Source organism: Phallusia mammillata, chromosome 4 (genome assembly GCF_965637545.1).
Source record: "Phallusia mammillata chromosome 4, kaPhaMamm4.hap1.1, whole genome shotgun sequence".
Lineage (NCBI taxonomy): Eukaryota > Metazoa > Chordata > Ascidiacea > Phlebobranchia > Ascidiidae > Phallusia > Phallusia mammillata.
This window is the reverse complement of record NC_137255.1, coordinates 27806177-27821625: the sequence shown is the minus strand read 5'-3', so window position 1 is coordinate 27821625 and position 15449 is coordinate 27806177. Positions and strand designations below refer to the sequence as shown.

Below are 15449 nucleotides of genomic sequence, written 5' to 3'. Positions count from 1 at the left end.
TAGAAATCGTATAATTGTATATTTTTAGTATTTTTTTGTACCATGTTTCTGTTTTTCGGCCTGTCGTGAGCCACACAGGCTCAGTAGAGAACCCGCCGAAAGTTGAATCACAAGCACCGTTGCCTGCTTCGTTTGCTGCGCATGTCAGCTTCGTGAAAGGGGATCGCCAGCCAGATCAACCAGTAATCAGTTAAAATATAGTCATAGATGAATAGCTGGGATCAGCCCTGTCGTATGGTGAATGCTTGGTGACCGGCCGATTCGGTATGATGCCTGACGTACTATGAGTGTGCTGCTATCGCTGGTCTGCACCGATGCTTCGGGGTTAAATCCAACTGATTGCTGGTCGATCCCCCACTACGAAACTGACATGCGCAGCAAACAAGACAGACAACAGTCCTTGTGATTCAACTTTTGGAGGGTACTCTAGTGTGGCTCAGTTGGTAGAGCGAGAGTCCCGCTAGATTTTTCTAGCCTACGGGTGGTGAATGCTTGGTGACTGGCTGATTCGGTATGATGCCTTCAACGGGCCTGGCGTACTAGGACTACATGAGCGTGTCGTGATCGCTGGTACGAAGCTGACAAGTGCAGCATATAAAGCAGACAACGGTGCTTATGATGATTTAACTTTTGGCGGGTTCTTCACTGAACGCGAGTCCCAGAAAGACTCCTGCCGTGGGTTAGAACCCCACCACAGGTTAGATTTTTCTAGCCTACGTCTTCCCAGAAGGCTTACTAGGATTATTGAACCCTAATAACAAACCACTGGTCTAAGGTTTTTCTTTTTTGTACATTGCGGCAAGCAAAGTAACAGACAACCACTTGATACAAAATGTATTTGGCGCAAAGAACAGGGCGAACAGTCATAATGCTTTTACACTGCTTCTGCTCTTCAGAAACCATGGTCAGCAAATATGGGAATTTAAAAGATCCGTTGATTCCCAAATCTTCATTCTGCGCCTGCATTAAAAAAATTCAAGTTTAGTGATGCCTATAAACAGAACTCACAGATATAGATAAATAGAACTAGGAGGTTCCAATTTAGATGAACACATATAATAGTGGGAATAGCCTGATGCGTCCATGTAGACCGGCGATCACGGCATACTCATTCATTGTATGTCAGACCCATTTAAGGCGTCATACCGAATTAAGCCGGCCTCCTAAGCATTCCCATGGGATAGGCTAGAGGAGTCTTTTCCGGGACACGCGCTCTACCAACTGAGCAACACGGGTTCTTTATTGAGCCCGTCGGAAGTTGAATCAATCACCGAACACAATTTAGATTAAAATGTATACGAAGGTATTTTATTCAGTACCTTACTATCAGGCGTGAGCATGTAAAAAACATAAAAACAATGAAGTCCAATTTACCATCTCTACCACGTATTCGGGACACATAACCCTGGCTTCGATTTTTGCGGAAGTTTTCGTAAGGATCATTCATATCCATCCCCAGCCCTTTGAACTGGTCGTATTTGTCTCTGGCGTCGCCAGCTTGAACTGGATCCTGGGGGTCAAAGGTAACTCGAGGTTAAATTTGTGCTTAGGTAACGAAAGATCAAGAACCCAAATCAGAGTTTGAGATTTGCTGTGGTGGGAATAGGTCTACAAATACATGGTTTATCGATTCAAACTGTTTTAACAGCGTGTCATCGAATGGTGTAGTCCAGAGGCATTTAACCTGGCCGTTTTACAATATATATATACGTTTTCCCTATAACCGCTGGACACAAAATGGCTTCAGGATGCTCTATCGCGTAACAAATGGTTGCACAATTTTTATTTAATGTATACTATAGTATACATAGGGTATAATCACAACATATGTCTTAACAATTTTTTCGTTCAACTGGTGTAATGCTAAACAAAATACTAGTTGTTGTTTCGAGAACTTGTATTTTTGCTAACGTTTCGTCCACCAGAACGGTAGGGCTTCTTCAGAGCAATGAATGATTTATATCATTTGAACGTTGAACGAAAATTTGTTAAATATGCAACCTAGTGGACGAAACGTCTGTTCAGTATTTTCATCTGTTTTAGCAATATTTCCAAATTTTCATACATGATATTAGGAAGATAAAAACTTGTGATAAAACTTCTATCTCACCTGTCTTCCCTGCTCAGTTGATCCGAGTCCAGCTCCTCCCCACCCCATTTTCCTCATCATCTGTGCTCCTCTGTTCTCATCCCCGATCTTGTTGCTAGGGTGATGGCCTTGACCCCCCATGAACTGGGCAGGGGACGAAAATCTTAAAACCGAAAATGACAGCAATTTATAAAGTTCTGACACAGTTATAGTTTGTTTGATTCAAAACAATTCTTTAAGACAGAAGTCACCAAACTATGGCCTGCAGGCCGTACCCAGCGCTTGGAGTTGTTTTATCCGGCCTGCAGAGGTATTTATTAGTTTAACAAGTCATATGGAACATTCTGTAACGCAATACGTTAAAGATGGATCAAACCTGCATGATGCATTCTAGTAATAATTTTACCTGACAAGGCATAAGTACGATCCAAAAGCTGTTTGTTACATCACAGACAAGAGCAAAGAATAGTAATTGTGAGCGAACATTTGCCTTCTTTTGTTACTTGTGATAGATTAAAGGAGTATTACTTGATAGATGGGACACTTTTACATTTTTTATAATTTTACAATTTAACAGCGGCACCATCTAAAAAAATTCTGGAAAGACCACAAGCTCACGGCCGTCCTATGAAAATTGCCTTGAGAGTTCCAGTTTGGAAAAGGCTCCGTCAGGGCTTGTAAGCCATGTGGCCCTCGCGTGTGATTAATAAAATTATTCATACCGCCGTAAAAAAAAGTTTGGTGACCCCTGCTTTTGGAAAGGTTGTGGTCATGGATATTTTTTACCTTTTTCCTCCAAAACTGTGTTGAGTATAAAAGTTTTACGCTCATATTAAAAACAAGAAATAAGAACAAACTTACGAGGGTGGAGTAGGAGCTCTGTCTGGCGAATTTGATCGTGACCTTGATCTTGAACGAGAACGGCTTCTTGAACGTGAAGACCGAGACCTGAAACCAAAATATCAGTTGAGCCTGAACCGCCAAACGGAAAAATGTAATACAAACCGTCAACTACATATGCTCATAAACTCCAAAGTGTTCTTAGTAAAAGAAACGAAATAATTGCGTCTGGTGTATGGTTGCGATATGCATGTGTGACGTCACAATCACCTAACCCTTACAAAAGTTAAAGTAAAAGTCGTAAAGGCAGTTTTTCTTCTAAGTAAGAACTCACATCAGACAAAGTTTGCTCCTATGGGTGGCGCGAAAAGCATTTGAAAGCAAATTGTGTACGAAGTGAGGGTTTGTATAAATAATAATAATAATAACAATAAACGCAACTTGTAAACTTAATAATTTAAACAACTGTGCTTTTTACGCCATACGTCGCTGTTCAGCAAACTTTGTCTGTGGTGAGTTTTTATGTTAGAAGCTAGGCTTAAATCAGCGACGAAAAGTGGGGAAGTTTACCTTGATGATGATGAGGACCTAGATCGTGATCGAGAGTAGGAACGGGATCTTGATCTGGAGTAGGATCGACGCTTCGGAGATCTGCAAAGGAAATGTTATAAATGACATATGTTTGAGGTCAAATATAAGATGTTCAAACCATTTGACATGTTATTCAGGTTGCTGTTATCAAGAAAAGTAACAAAGCAAATGGCCATATTTCTCACTTGTTTGAAATTAATGATAATAATCTGAGGCTAAGGTTTCGTCTGAGACTTCTTCATTTGACAGAAGATTTTTAGCAGTAACTGTTTATATATGAATACCATATTTTCTACATCCCAAATAGTAACCATACGGAAGGTTTAGCTGTAACGTATATCCCAGTCAAATGACAGGGCCTCTTTAAAGCAGTTGTTACGTCATATTACCTGGACAGTGACCTTGACAATGACCTTCGCATATCTCTCCTATTTGCATCCTGAATCCTTCTCTTTGCTCTCATCTTAGCACGAAGAAATTCAAACATTCCATTTTGTTCCCACCCGTCTCTAAAGGATATCAACAACAAGGTAAGAAAAATATTGTAATGGAAGCTTTTTAGGTGTTATATAACTCGAGAGTGTATAGATTTTTAGAGCAGTGGTTCTTAACCAGGGGTGGGCAACCTTTGTTACTGTAGGGCCAATTATAAACGTCAAAATTAGATCGCGGGCCGCACATGTGCATAACACAAAGTGATTTTGCTTTGTTTCTTACCAAATATGCTTAACTACAAATATAATTCGTATTTGATTCTAGACACATTTTGTCAGATCGCAGAAAACTAGTTTTAGGCGCATTAATCAGGTCAAAAATATGAAATAATTGGACTCGTTTGACAGTACTTTTGAAATCCAAGTGTCTCTGCGGGCCGCACAACCTTTAATGAAGGGCCGCAGGTTGCCCACCCCTGTTCTTAACCCTACATTGATTGTGTACCACCCGACAACTTTTGTATCGGTGCGTATCATCTAAACCAGGCTTCGATGGCCAGACCAACAGATAGGCCGTTTTTTCTTGACTAGGTTAACATATTTGTGAAACCAGCAAGGTTAGTAATTTCAAAGAAATGGCCAAAACTGGTATCACCACAGTCAATCAATCACAATAAAAAACTACTCGCGAAATACCTGAAAAGCTGAACTACATTTGCGATTGTAAACAGCAATCGATGTATTGAGAACTAGTGATGTACCGAATATTCGGTTTGTCGAATTTTACGAACCCACATTTAATGCGTTAAACGTGTCTTTTCTGCTTAGCACCAACGAAAATTCCCACTATTATAATGTATTTTTAACACAGCATCGTTTTTCCCACTCCAGGCAAAGAATCAGTAATTCATTGTCGGGTTGGAAGTCATAACTGAGGCAATGTTAAACCTCCAGAATAAAAATTAAGACGAAATACAACCATTCTGCACTAATTGCCTGGTAGAAAAACATATGTTTTTATGTCAAATACCTAGCGTACGACTTCGCGTGACGTCATAAATGATTCGGTTGTTTCGGCCGAATTTATTCGGCAAAACCGCCGAATATTCGGTTTCGGCCGAATCGAAATTTCGCCGATTCGGTACATCACTATTGAGAACCCCTGATTTAGAGCCTCCAGCTATTAATATAAGAGTTTTTGTTGAGCACCAAAACACAGAAAAATATTTAGTATGTAGACTGTTGTGATAAGAATAGGCTCGGAAAAAAATGACACAACTGAAACTTACGGGTTTCTGGGACGATCATGTGAAGGCGGACTGTAGAAAGCCTCGACTGCCGCAAGCAAACGCTCACTAGGTGGCACTGGAGCAGGAAGACGGATGAGACCGGGGTCGAGTTCACGATAATCAGTTTCTTCAAGCTGTGAAAATAATTACTAGAAAAGTTACTACAGTATTATCACTGTTGGTAATATAACACAAATGGTTAACAATGCTGTACAGTAAATAGATATGTCACTTATTGTTTTTATCACAGTATTTTGGTCCAACAAAAGAACATCTTGTTGTGATCTTTACAACAAAGAATTAAAGTTGCAACACAACAATTATTGTTATTACATCACATAACATTTGTCAGTTAAAGTCAAACAAACAATATATTATACATTGAAGCAGCTTTTGTTTTTTATTGTGGCCCAACGGCGCAAAATATTCAGCAATTTTCTATTAAATGTCCAGAACAAAATAAATTACTATATTCCGTTGTTTTTTTAAAAAAAAATATTTTGGTATTTCATACTGGTATTTGAGCCAAAATAATTTATTTCGTTCCGGTAAAACGTCCCATCCCAGTATGAAACACTGCTTTTCAGACTTGTAAGAACAATGAAAGAATCAAAAGAAAGTATAGTTGGCCTAGCACCAAGCAATTAATAAAACAATTACTTTAACAAATTAAAACAAACCTTGACAAGTGGGGCCATCAATCCTGCAGGCAGATCAAAGTATGGAGCTTTGGGAATCAAAGCAGAATCTTCAGGAGGAATCGGTAAATTGGGGTTTTCTCTAGCAGGGGGTCCACCCCGATTAGGGGGCCAACCACCCCTTGGTGGGTTATTATTAAAGCGACCATTGCCGCCCTCCGGTGGCTGCCAATCTTGAGGTGGTGGACCTTGCCTGTTGAAATCTCTACCCGGTGTTGGCAAATTTTGATTGTAGCTGAAAGGATAAATTGTAAATAGTTGACAGTGACTCTAACACAGTGACTCTAGCGAACCCCTTTCAAAAACTTTCATACTTTTTTTGATAATCCTTAATGAACGCTCACTTAGGGCAATAAGAAAGGTTCTATGCTTATGGTTCATTTAATTTTCAGACACAATGTGTCTGGTTACAACACACTGACATGCTTAATCCACTGCAAGCGTTTTAATGTTCATTTGCAGAGGTGCTGTACCACTGCTGATGAACATTTACTTTTTAATCTTTATCAAAGGCCTTAGCGACCCCCAGTAAAATAGCAAACAACCCCCACGGGAGTCGCGACCCACAGGTTGAAACTGCTCTAACCATTTACCTATTTTACAGATAAAGGTCAATTAAACATGCATTTTAAAACCTTGATAAGACAAGCCCTTGTACGACTTATTTCTGCTTGAAAAAAATGGCCTGAAAATTCAGACTCTGCAATGACAATGTTTAAAACACAGGACATACTTATCTGGTGTAGGTTCATAGTCGTAAGGCATAGAATTCCCCTCACTTTCATGGTAATTGTCCCTTCGTGTCCATGGTGGTTGGCCTCCCATGTGTGGCATTGGTTCATCTGGTTGAAAACAAAAAAGAAATTTGCATGAAGGAAAATAATAATGATGATAATGGCAACGCCAAATTGATTTTTTGCAATCAAACAGACTGTATATTATAGCTGTAATTAATATTATAAATGCAAAATAGGGATAAACTGCTTTTTATCACCAAATTTGTTTGCAATTTCTATATATTCAAAATGCAGCAAACTTTTCTGCCATCGTTAAAACAAACTTTTCTGCCATTGTTAGATGCTAGGCAATGTTTGAAGTGGGGATAGACCGATTTCATTGGCCGGGCAATTTATTGGCTCCAATATTCGACATATTGTCAGCCTTTTGTCTTTAGAAAGTCAATGATTGTAACTCTGTTACTTTTGCTTGGCGCAACTGTTCAAATGCTATGATGTTATGATGCTGCTTTCTTTAGTCCTGTTTTTACAGGGTTTAGTTTGTTTGAATAAAATATTGGTTTAAATACTGATTATCATCAACCTACATAAGTACCGATAATGGGTATTAGTATTAGCTTTAAAAACACAAATTGGTCTGTCTCTAGTCTTAAGCAGTGCTTCATTTGGGGTGTTTGGGTTTGTTAACACCTAGCACAAATATATAGGATTAGGACTCCAACCTCTGTAAGCATCAACAGAAAAAGGAGGTTCATTTTGTTGAAACGATTTGTTTCCATTTTCTTCATATCGTTTGGAGTTATGCTAAACAAAAATTAAACATAAAAAGTGTTTCTACCATAACACATTTAAATTGTTGTGGTATTTCTTTCAGTTGATCACAAATAACGCAATGTTTCGACGACTTAATACCAATAAACTTAAATGGATAAATATTTTTGTGTAACTATGTTTCTTTGTGTGTTATTTGGCCAACATATTTTTTTAAATTGGTCTGCAGTGTGTTACATGCAAACAAATAAAAAATCAAATAAATAATGGTTCCCAATAATGGGGATTGAGTATAAAGTTGTCAGCGATTTAACTTATCATCATGTGCTCAGTAAGAACTAGGTATAATAAATACTCGAAATCATTGTTTTTTTCTTCTTAACATTATACACAACAATCTACAATTTTAAGCCACTTAGATGTTAGCCTGACAAAGTATAACCAAACAATGACATTCACTAAATCCTACCATATTTTTTTGTTCCTCAAATAGCCTTCGCTTTTCTTCAACCTGCCCCTTAATGTGCCTTGCGTACTCCTCATGTTGCTTCTCATATTGTTTATATTGTGCATCGATTGATTCTTTCACTTTATCTACAACATTTGAGTATTGGATCCTCAGCTCTTCCTGTGTGACAAAACAGGGTGTACAACAGATATGGGGAAAAATACAATCCTGTAAAGATTTGCAATCTACACATACTTTACCATATTTACCTATTGTTGCAGAATAATACATAATATATGTAATCATTACTGACTTTTTATAAACATAGCATGTCAGGCCTATTGAAGGAGTTATACCAAATCAAGCCGGAAATCCATAACTAAACTAAATGCTATAACAGCTATAATAGTGAGGAAATGCTATGAACTTTTTTGCAGATTACCCAAAAGGCCGTAATGTTTTTCCAGTACTGCCTGTGCCACAGTTTGGTAACCACAGGCAGACAGTAATGCATTTAGAAGAGTGGTTCTCAAACTTTTTTATTGTCGGGGCCAAATGGTAGTTTTTTAAGTGTGTAGGGAGCCGCAAAAAAACGAAACCTTGAGAAAATCACTAAACATTATGACTTTGAAAGCTAAAATAGCAATGTTTTAGGTGGTTTTCTAAGGTCTGGTTTGAGTCGCAAAATAAGTAGTTTGGAGCCGCATGCGACCCTGAAAACCGAGTTTGAGAACCACTGGTTTAGAAACATCTGTGTTCTGTTTCTTACTTTTTGACAATAAATTGCAGTAATTCACATTCTATTGACTATTGCTTGTTTAGTATTTTGAAGTGTTCTGTTTTGTTTGAAAGCCTTTAAGTTGGTAAAAGGGAATCACCAAAGTTGGTACGGTTGTACCTTATAATTATTCATCGCTGCAGCAGGTTCTGATAATTCCTCCATTGTTTTGTCACTGAAGTATTTAAATTGACTCCACAAGCCCAACAGTTTTGTCAATCGTTCTTGGTGATCATCACTGGCATCTGAATTCATTTTTTAGATATTTTTACAAAACTTATTTGGAAGTAAACAATAAAAACCAAATTAAAACAGTCATGATGTTCTTTAACACCCTTTTGAACACTGCTTTCGTATGTTAGCAGGGCATGAATATACAAACTTAATGCTTGGGTTAGTTTTTTTGCAACTGCTCGGCTGCACACCGAGCATTAAAAACAGCGATGCTGGGTTAACATTCACACAAAAAACATGTTACATTCTCATTTATATTCATTTGTTGCCAATAGCATAACTTCAAAATTGCAAACAAAATATCTTTTGAAATAAACGTTTGCTGTTTTCAGCACACAAATTTGAAGACTTTCAATCAGCGCCTATCAGCAGAAAGGAAATTATTATGTAATGAACTTTCTTACTGGTTTGAGTTGTGGCAAATATGGGTACAATCACTCCCTCCAAAGCTTGTGACAATAATGTGAGATGTTTTCTTGATGCGTGGTGCAGAACGTCGTTGATCAAATAAATAATATGAAGCTGAGTGGTGAAGCATTTTTCCTGCAAACCACAAATTTAAACACATTATTAAATTTTTGTAGCTGTGTTATTTAGTTCCCTCAAAATGGAAACAAATGATTATCTCAAACTTACGTGCATTAATTTTTTTCACCTTCATGTTCATAAACTACCACCAAAAATGTTTCTTCAATAATTTTATTGACGCTATTATGAGCATTTGAACAAACTAAACCCTAAACAACAAAATTAGCACTACCCTTTTTTAGTTACATTTAAATTAATGTTAATTTGTTTTGTATTTAAGTAACACCGATTGATCACTATTAAGACAAAACAATTCATTTTAACAACCAGATAAACAAGTTTACTTTTTTCACTGCTTCAGAAACTTTCCACAATAGCTGATTCGCGATGACTCGGCAGTGAAATTCGGTAGATGAGTTTGCCAATATCCATGTTTTTCCGCTCTGCATAAAATAACATGCAAAAAAATGTTCACCAATTGTGCACAAATATTGAACCACAGGTTTTTACCAAATTGAACCTTATAAAACAACGTGTTTTGGCACTAATACATTCTTGTAATTTTGTCATGATATGCTTGCTTACCGATATAGAATCTTTGGTGCATGAATCAATGATAGGTTGTAAGACTTGATCAAATGAGTCCAAAGAAATACCAACATCTCTTGCGGATTTTTGACGACTTTCACCTTGTGCTGCTTCCATTTCCGAAGATATTTGCTTTTCTTGTTGGCTCATTAACACCTAAAAGCATATTTGGTAACAACAAACGCAGTGAGTGATTTATAATACTTTAATGTGGGTTAGGCTGCCTTGTGTTAATCTGAAAGGCAATGATTTTGTTTTGTTATATATTGCTTTAGCCATGAAGAAGTTTAGATGGGTTCTGTTAATAAAAAACTGAAAAGTGATGTGACCTATGTTGAACACATTGTTTAAATTCAGGTAATGTATGTAGTTTCATAGTTTTTTTTTTCAACCTTGTTTTTAAGTTTTAGGTCAACCTAGTTTTTAAAAAAATGAGTAAGATGCAGTATGACAAAGGACTTGTTACGTAACAGAACTGTACTGAGAAGTAATTTTAAAAAAAATGTATTTGCTTCATAACAAAGGGTTAAATGCATAACTGATACAGGTTATCAGTTCCTAAGTAGTCCAATAACCGATATTTAAAGCCGATTTGTTATTTTTAGTAATAGGTCTACATTTCTACTTTTTCTAACAGCAAAAAACTCCAAAGTTGCAAGTGATTGTAGAACAGAGTAACAAATTTCTGAAGTTGTGTTTTGATGTAAGCAGGAATAAATAGAAACAAACAGATGCGTGAAAAAGTAGAACTGCCTAAAGCCACATCAGAACATCAAAGCATTGACACTGATTTGCCTTAAGTTGGAACTCAAGTATAAGACACAGATGTTCCAAGCAAAAACAATGACCGTCCGTCAAAAAAAGCCAATACTGATAATCTGTAATATCGAAGCCGATAATAATTGACCCTTAGAATGAACCATATGTTTCACCAAGCATTATATAAGAACTGTTATAACCTGGTGATGTTGCAGAAGGTTGTTTTCGCTGTCTTGTATCTGTTTCTCAACTTCAGCCTCTTCTTTTTCTAGGTCACTTTCCATTTTTATGAGGCCCGTCGGTTCAGGGTGGGCCATCATTAGGGGTGTTGGGCCCCCTTGGGTGCTGGGCCCCACATTAGGAGGGAGAGCGCCCTGGGGTTGTTGCCAAGGAGCTTGGGCTTGCTGTTGCCATGGGGGCATTATCTGAATACAAACACATGTTTAATTTTTCACTAAAAGAAATTCACTAAAATAGATTCTCAGCTCATAAAAGGGGGTAATTTAAACCTATGCAAAACATATTCCAAACTGATACAAACAGTTTTCAGATTATCCACCAAATTATTGTGGCAAATGCAAAAGTCCTGTTACTAACAGTTTTAACGTTGCACAGCTATTTCTGGCTTGGTGATTGTTCAGTGCAATTGTGTCGCTATGTTCACCAAGCGAATTAAACTCAACACAACTGCACCAGGCGGTTTGAGCAATAAAAAATGTCCATACTTGTGGTGGTGGAAGATTTGGTTGCATGGCAGCTGGTGGTGGAAAACTCCCAAAGTTTTTCTGAGGAGGTGGTTGTTGTTGCCATGGTGCGCCTTGGATCGGTGCATCCACTATCGGTTCCTGCGATCCTTGCTGCATTTCTGCCTTCTGTTTGTTGTTCACTGCACACCAAAAAATGTTTTTGTCAATAAACATGGCGCAAATAAAATATTAACTTTAATTATCTAACTTGACTGCCAAATTTGAATTGTTTATTAGTGTTTTAACAAAATTATGCACCGCTAACAAAATTCCTCATTATTAAGCTTTTGTCAACAACTTTCCATGTTTATAAACAGATTTTTAACGAAATGGTTTGTTTAACAAAGATGTATTTTTCTGCATAAGCACAAAAAATGAAACTTTAAACTCACGTTGCTGCTCAGTTGCCAGTCGGAACTGGTAGTAGTTGTAATATCGTCCTCCAAATAAAAATCCAAACTTTGGGTTATTTTTCTGTTTATCTTTCGTCATCTTTTCAAACTCAAATCCATTACGAGCCACAAAGTTTGCCAGCTTGTCGATGATATTTTTCTGTTCCCCATCTAAAAAAGTAGAAAAATATAAGTTAAAAAAAAATTCATTGGCCTGTTTTTAAGAACTTTTTTAATAGAATTATATTGATCTTTCAAAAGCATTGAGCCATAAATGATAGGCTACAGACAGGTAAACTGTTTTCACCTATAAAGTCTCATCAGTGCAGCTGGTGACAACAGATAGAACATATTGGTTGTGGCATCACACAGAATAACTCAGGTACGGCTATTTAGCCTGTTACTCCCAACAAACTGGAGTTCCATTGAATGGCTACACTAACCATTACTGTCCATCTCTTGTCACCAGATGCACTGATGAGATCTTATAGGTCGAAACAGTGTGCACTGTCTGCAGATTTAGATTATTAGGTAACAATTTTAAAGCAAATAATATTTCATATTCAATTCACCTTCAGGAGGTTTAGGAAAATCCATATTCGTATCTTAACGCAGAGTTCCTTGTAATTTATATCATTTCACGTTGAAGCACTATTAACATACATCAAATGTGTTTATAAACACTGCATCAGTTAAAAGAAAATGTCACATGTAAACAAAAAATTAAATTGTGTTTTTGCGCAAAATAAAAAGTATTGCATCTATAAAAGTCAACCCTGTAAAAACAAACTAATTTTGAACATTAAAATGTCACATTTCAATTTGCAATATTGTTCATCAATCATGAGCTGGTTCCAGTCAGAAAAAAGTATGGCAGAACTGGTCTTGCACACGGAATTAAGAGGTTATGCATTTGCGGACACCAGACATAGTGGTCTTGCATGTCCAAGATCTCGTCAGGGATTGCCATATTCTTGAGAGTGGAGTCATTTTACATCTGGTCCTTTAAAATATTTTTCTCAAGTCTTTCTTCTATAAATCATAACCCTAATTCTAGAAGCGATGTTGTCCACATTCGTTGCATATTAAACTATCTCTTCAACCTCCATGCAATGTTGAAATAAAAGTAATTGTGTCATTGTTCTCGATTTCGTATTCAGTCTCTCCTAAAAGCATCCAATCAGCATCATTTACGAGCACCAGAATTCCAGGTCTGACAGTGTCACCTTGCACAAACAACTTGGGCCTTTCTTGTAACAGATTGTCCTTAATCCAAACCAGAAGGTTTTTAATATTCCACATCTTGTCATTCTGTTCAAGTTGAATATTATGTTTTCGAACATTTCCAAAAAGTAATTCTGCTCCACCACTAAATTCCAGTGTTATTTGCAACATTTTAATGCCAATGTATGTTGACTATAACTAAAAAAGTAAATTTTGGACGTTTGGTTTGACAATACAAAACTTTTTGACAATAATTGACAATACAAAACAACAATCTTGCTTATTGTTTTTACAGGCCCGCGAAAGGCCGATTTACATTTGCTCCAGCGTATTTTGAAAGTTTATTGGTAAACTATTTTCTAGACTAGACGTTCAAAATGCTGTTTCAGTTGTGTTAAACTAATTAATTGCCAGTGTTTTAAAGTGTATTTTCTAAAAAACGAACTTGAAAACACGATTTTTGCAAACGCGGCAATGCGTAAAATTTGCAAATGGATGATCGAAAATAACATTTTTAGTAAAATCGAATGATACTAAGTAATATTTTCCGATTTTTGATTTTAGTCGCGAACTATGAAGTTTTTTACCTTACAGTTTGTTCTGCTTACAATCGAAGGCGGCTTATAACTTACGGAGGCTTACATTTTAATCTTTACCGATATTATTTATACACTCTGTCTTTTTGCATTATTTTGCGTTTAAAGTATTTTTGCATGTACAGGTTTTAGGTCCAAATACGTTCTGCTGGGCACACTTGTCGACGTGACTAACAAACATGGGCAAAGAGCTATACTGCGTAGCAACATAATGATTTATTACGAAACAAGAGTATCTAACATCCCGGCGTGCGGCTTACACAGGTTGGGTAACGAGTCATATCATTCAAGTCCCAAGTCAAGTCAGTCAAAAGGGTTCGAGTCCCAAGTCAAGTCAATTGAGGTTCGAGTCTCAAGTGAAGTCAAGTCATTAGGAGTTCGAGTCAAGGCAAGTCTTAAAAAGTTCTTGAAAGGAAGTTTTCAGAAGTTTAGGATAGTAATTCTATTGGAACGGTTCATTGCGACAGTTCTACCATTAAACCATGGGTTCCCAACGTTTTTACGATCTCGTACCACTTGGATGCAGATCTGTATTGCCACGCGTACCACTTCTTACACCAAAACTAATTTAATCGAATCATATCTTGTTCAGAAGAATAATATTGGCCTACCATAAAAAAACACTAAAGCACCACAACTAAACCTAATAAGATTTTTGTTTTTGTTTACTGTCAATCAATTGGTCGAAAAAAACATAAAGTTGTAAATTCATGTTTTTGTGAAAAAACGAAAGCTACTCGCGTACCACCTGAAAAACCTTCGCGTACCACAGGTTGGGAACCCCTGCATTAAACTAAATAACCCATCAACGGCGTCCCTTTCTATCAAGTAGAGTCAACTTTATTGAAACACGTTAATTGACGAATATCAAACAGCGTGGACATGAACGTCAAACGTTAGGAGTTTTTGAAATCCTAAAATTCCTATTTTACTGCATGCACTAGAGCGATTTTTCAGAAAAGTAGCCTAGGCGATTAAAAGTAAATATTTGGTCTTGACACTTATATACAGCATTCACTCTTTTGTTGAAAATGTTAAAAACACGGGAGAATATCAAGAAGGTCATGAAGTCAATGAGGATTCGTGCTGGTAAGGAAAGATGCGAAATCGCAGACACACTCAGAAGCGCTGACCTTGTGTGATATGATCAGGATGAGGGAATCTCGCGGGCGTTCAGAGGTTTGTAACAGATGATTAAAAATCGTTTCCAAATCTACCGCTTCTAGCAGAACTGTTCCCAAACGTGAGGAGATGATCTACATTCTGTATTTTTGTATTTTAAGACCAACATTCGCAAGTTTGGGCTTTGCAGAGATTTTCAACATTCTTCTGCAACACTTCACAAAACCGATTTTGTTTAGTTATTGTACCTTCCTGAGCATTATTTAGGTTTTACCACAATTTAAAATCACAATTATTTTGACCAAACAAACGGTTTTGTGTTCAGCAAAACGTGTATTTATTGTTTTTACAGCCCTGGTACCGGTAATAGCGGAAAGAAATGACATCAACAAATGACGTCAAACACAACGTCACGACCCAGTTCAATCCTCGCGCCAATTGTTGTTCCATATAGTTTTTACGCACTAACCCGTAGCCACTAACTTTACTAACGCACTTGCTGACTTAAGTCTTCCTCCTCAAAAACTACCCTTAACACAAAGCTTGCTTCGATTGCATCCGAATTTTTAATTAATTCATTAATTT

At 37.1% G+C, this 15449-nt stretch overlaps 1 protein-coding gene across 1 annotated transcript; it reads right to left on the bottom strand.

Annotated features, from left to right (window-relative positions):
• Positions 1-819: 819 nt before the first annotated feature.
• On the bottom strand, positions 820-13024 carry LOC145224108 (calcium homeostasis endoplasmic reticulum protein-like). Its single transcript, XM_080090540.1, has 19 exons — positions 12495-13024; positions 11923-12093; positions 11510-11670; positions 10985-11209; positions 10023-10181; positions 9782-9880; positions 9314-9452; positions 8796-8920; positions 7919-8077; positions 7401-7482; positions 6675-6783; positions 5924-6176; positions 5244-5377; positions 3910-4029; positions 3500-3580; positions 2951-3037; positions 2111-2252; positions 1375-1510; positions 820-960 (listed from the first exon to the last, which is right to left on the bottom strand). The coding sequence occupies exons 1-19, from the start codon at positions 12517-12519 to the stop codon at positions 950-952; spliced, it is 2418 nt and encodes an 805-aa protein (XP_079946666.1). The 5' UTR covers positions 12520-13024; the 3' UTR covers positions 820-949.
• Positions 13025-15449: the final 2425 nt, after the last annotated feature.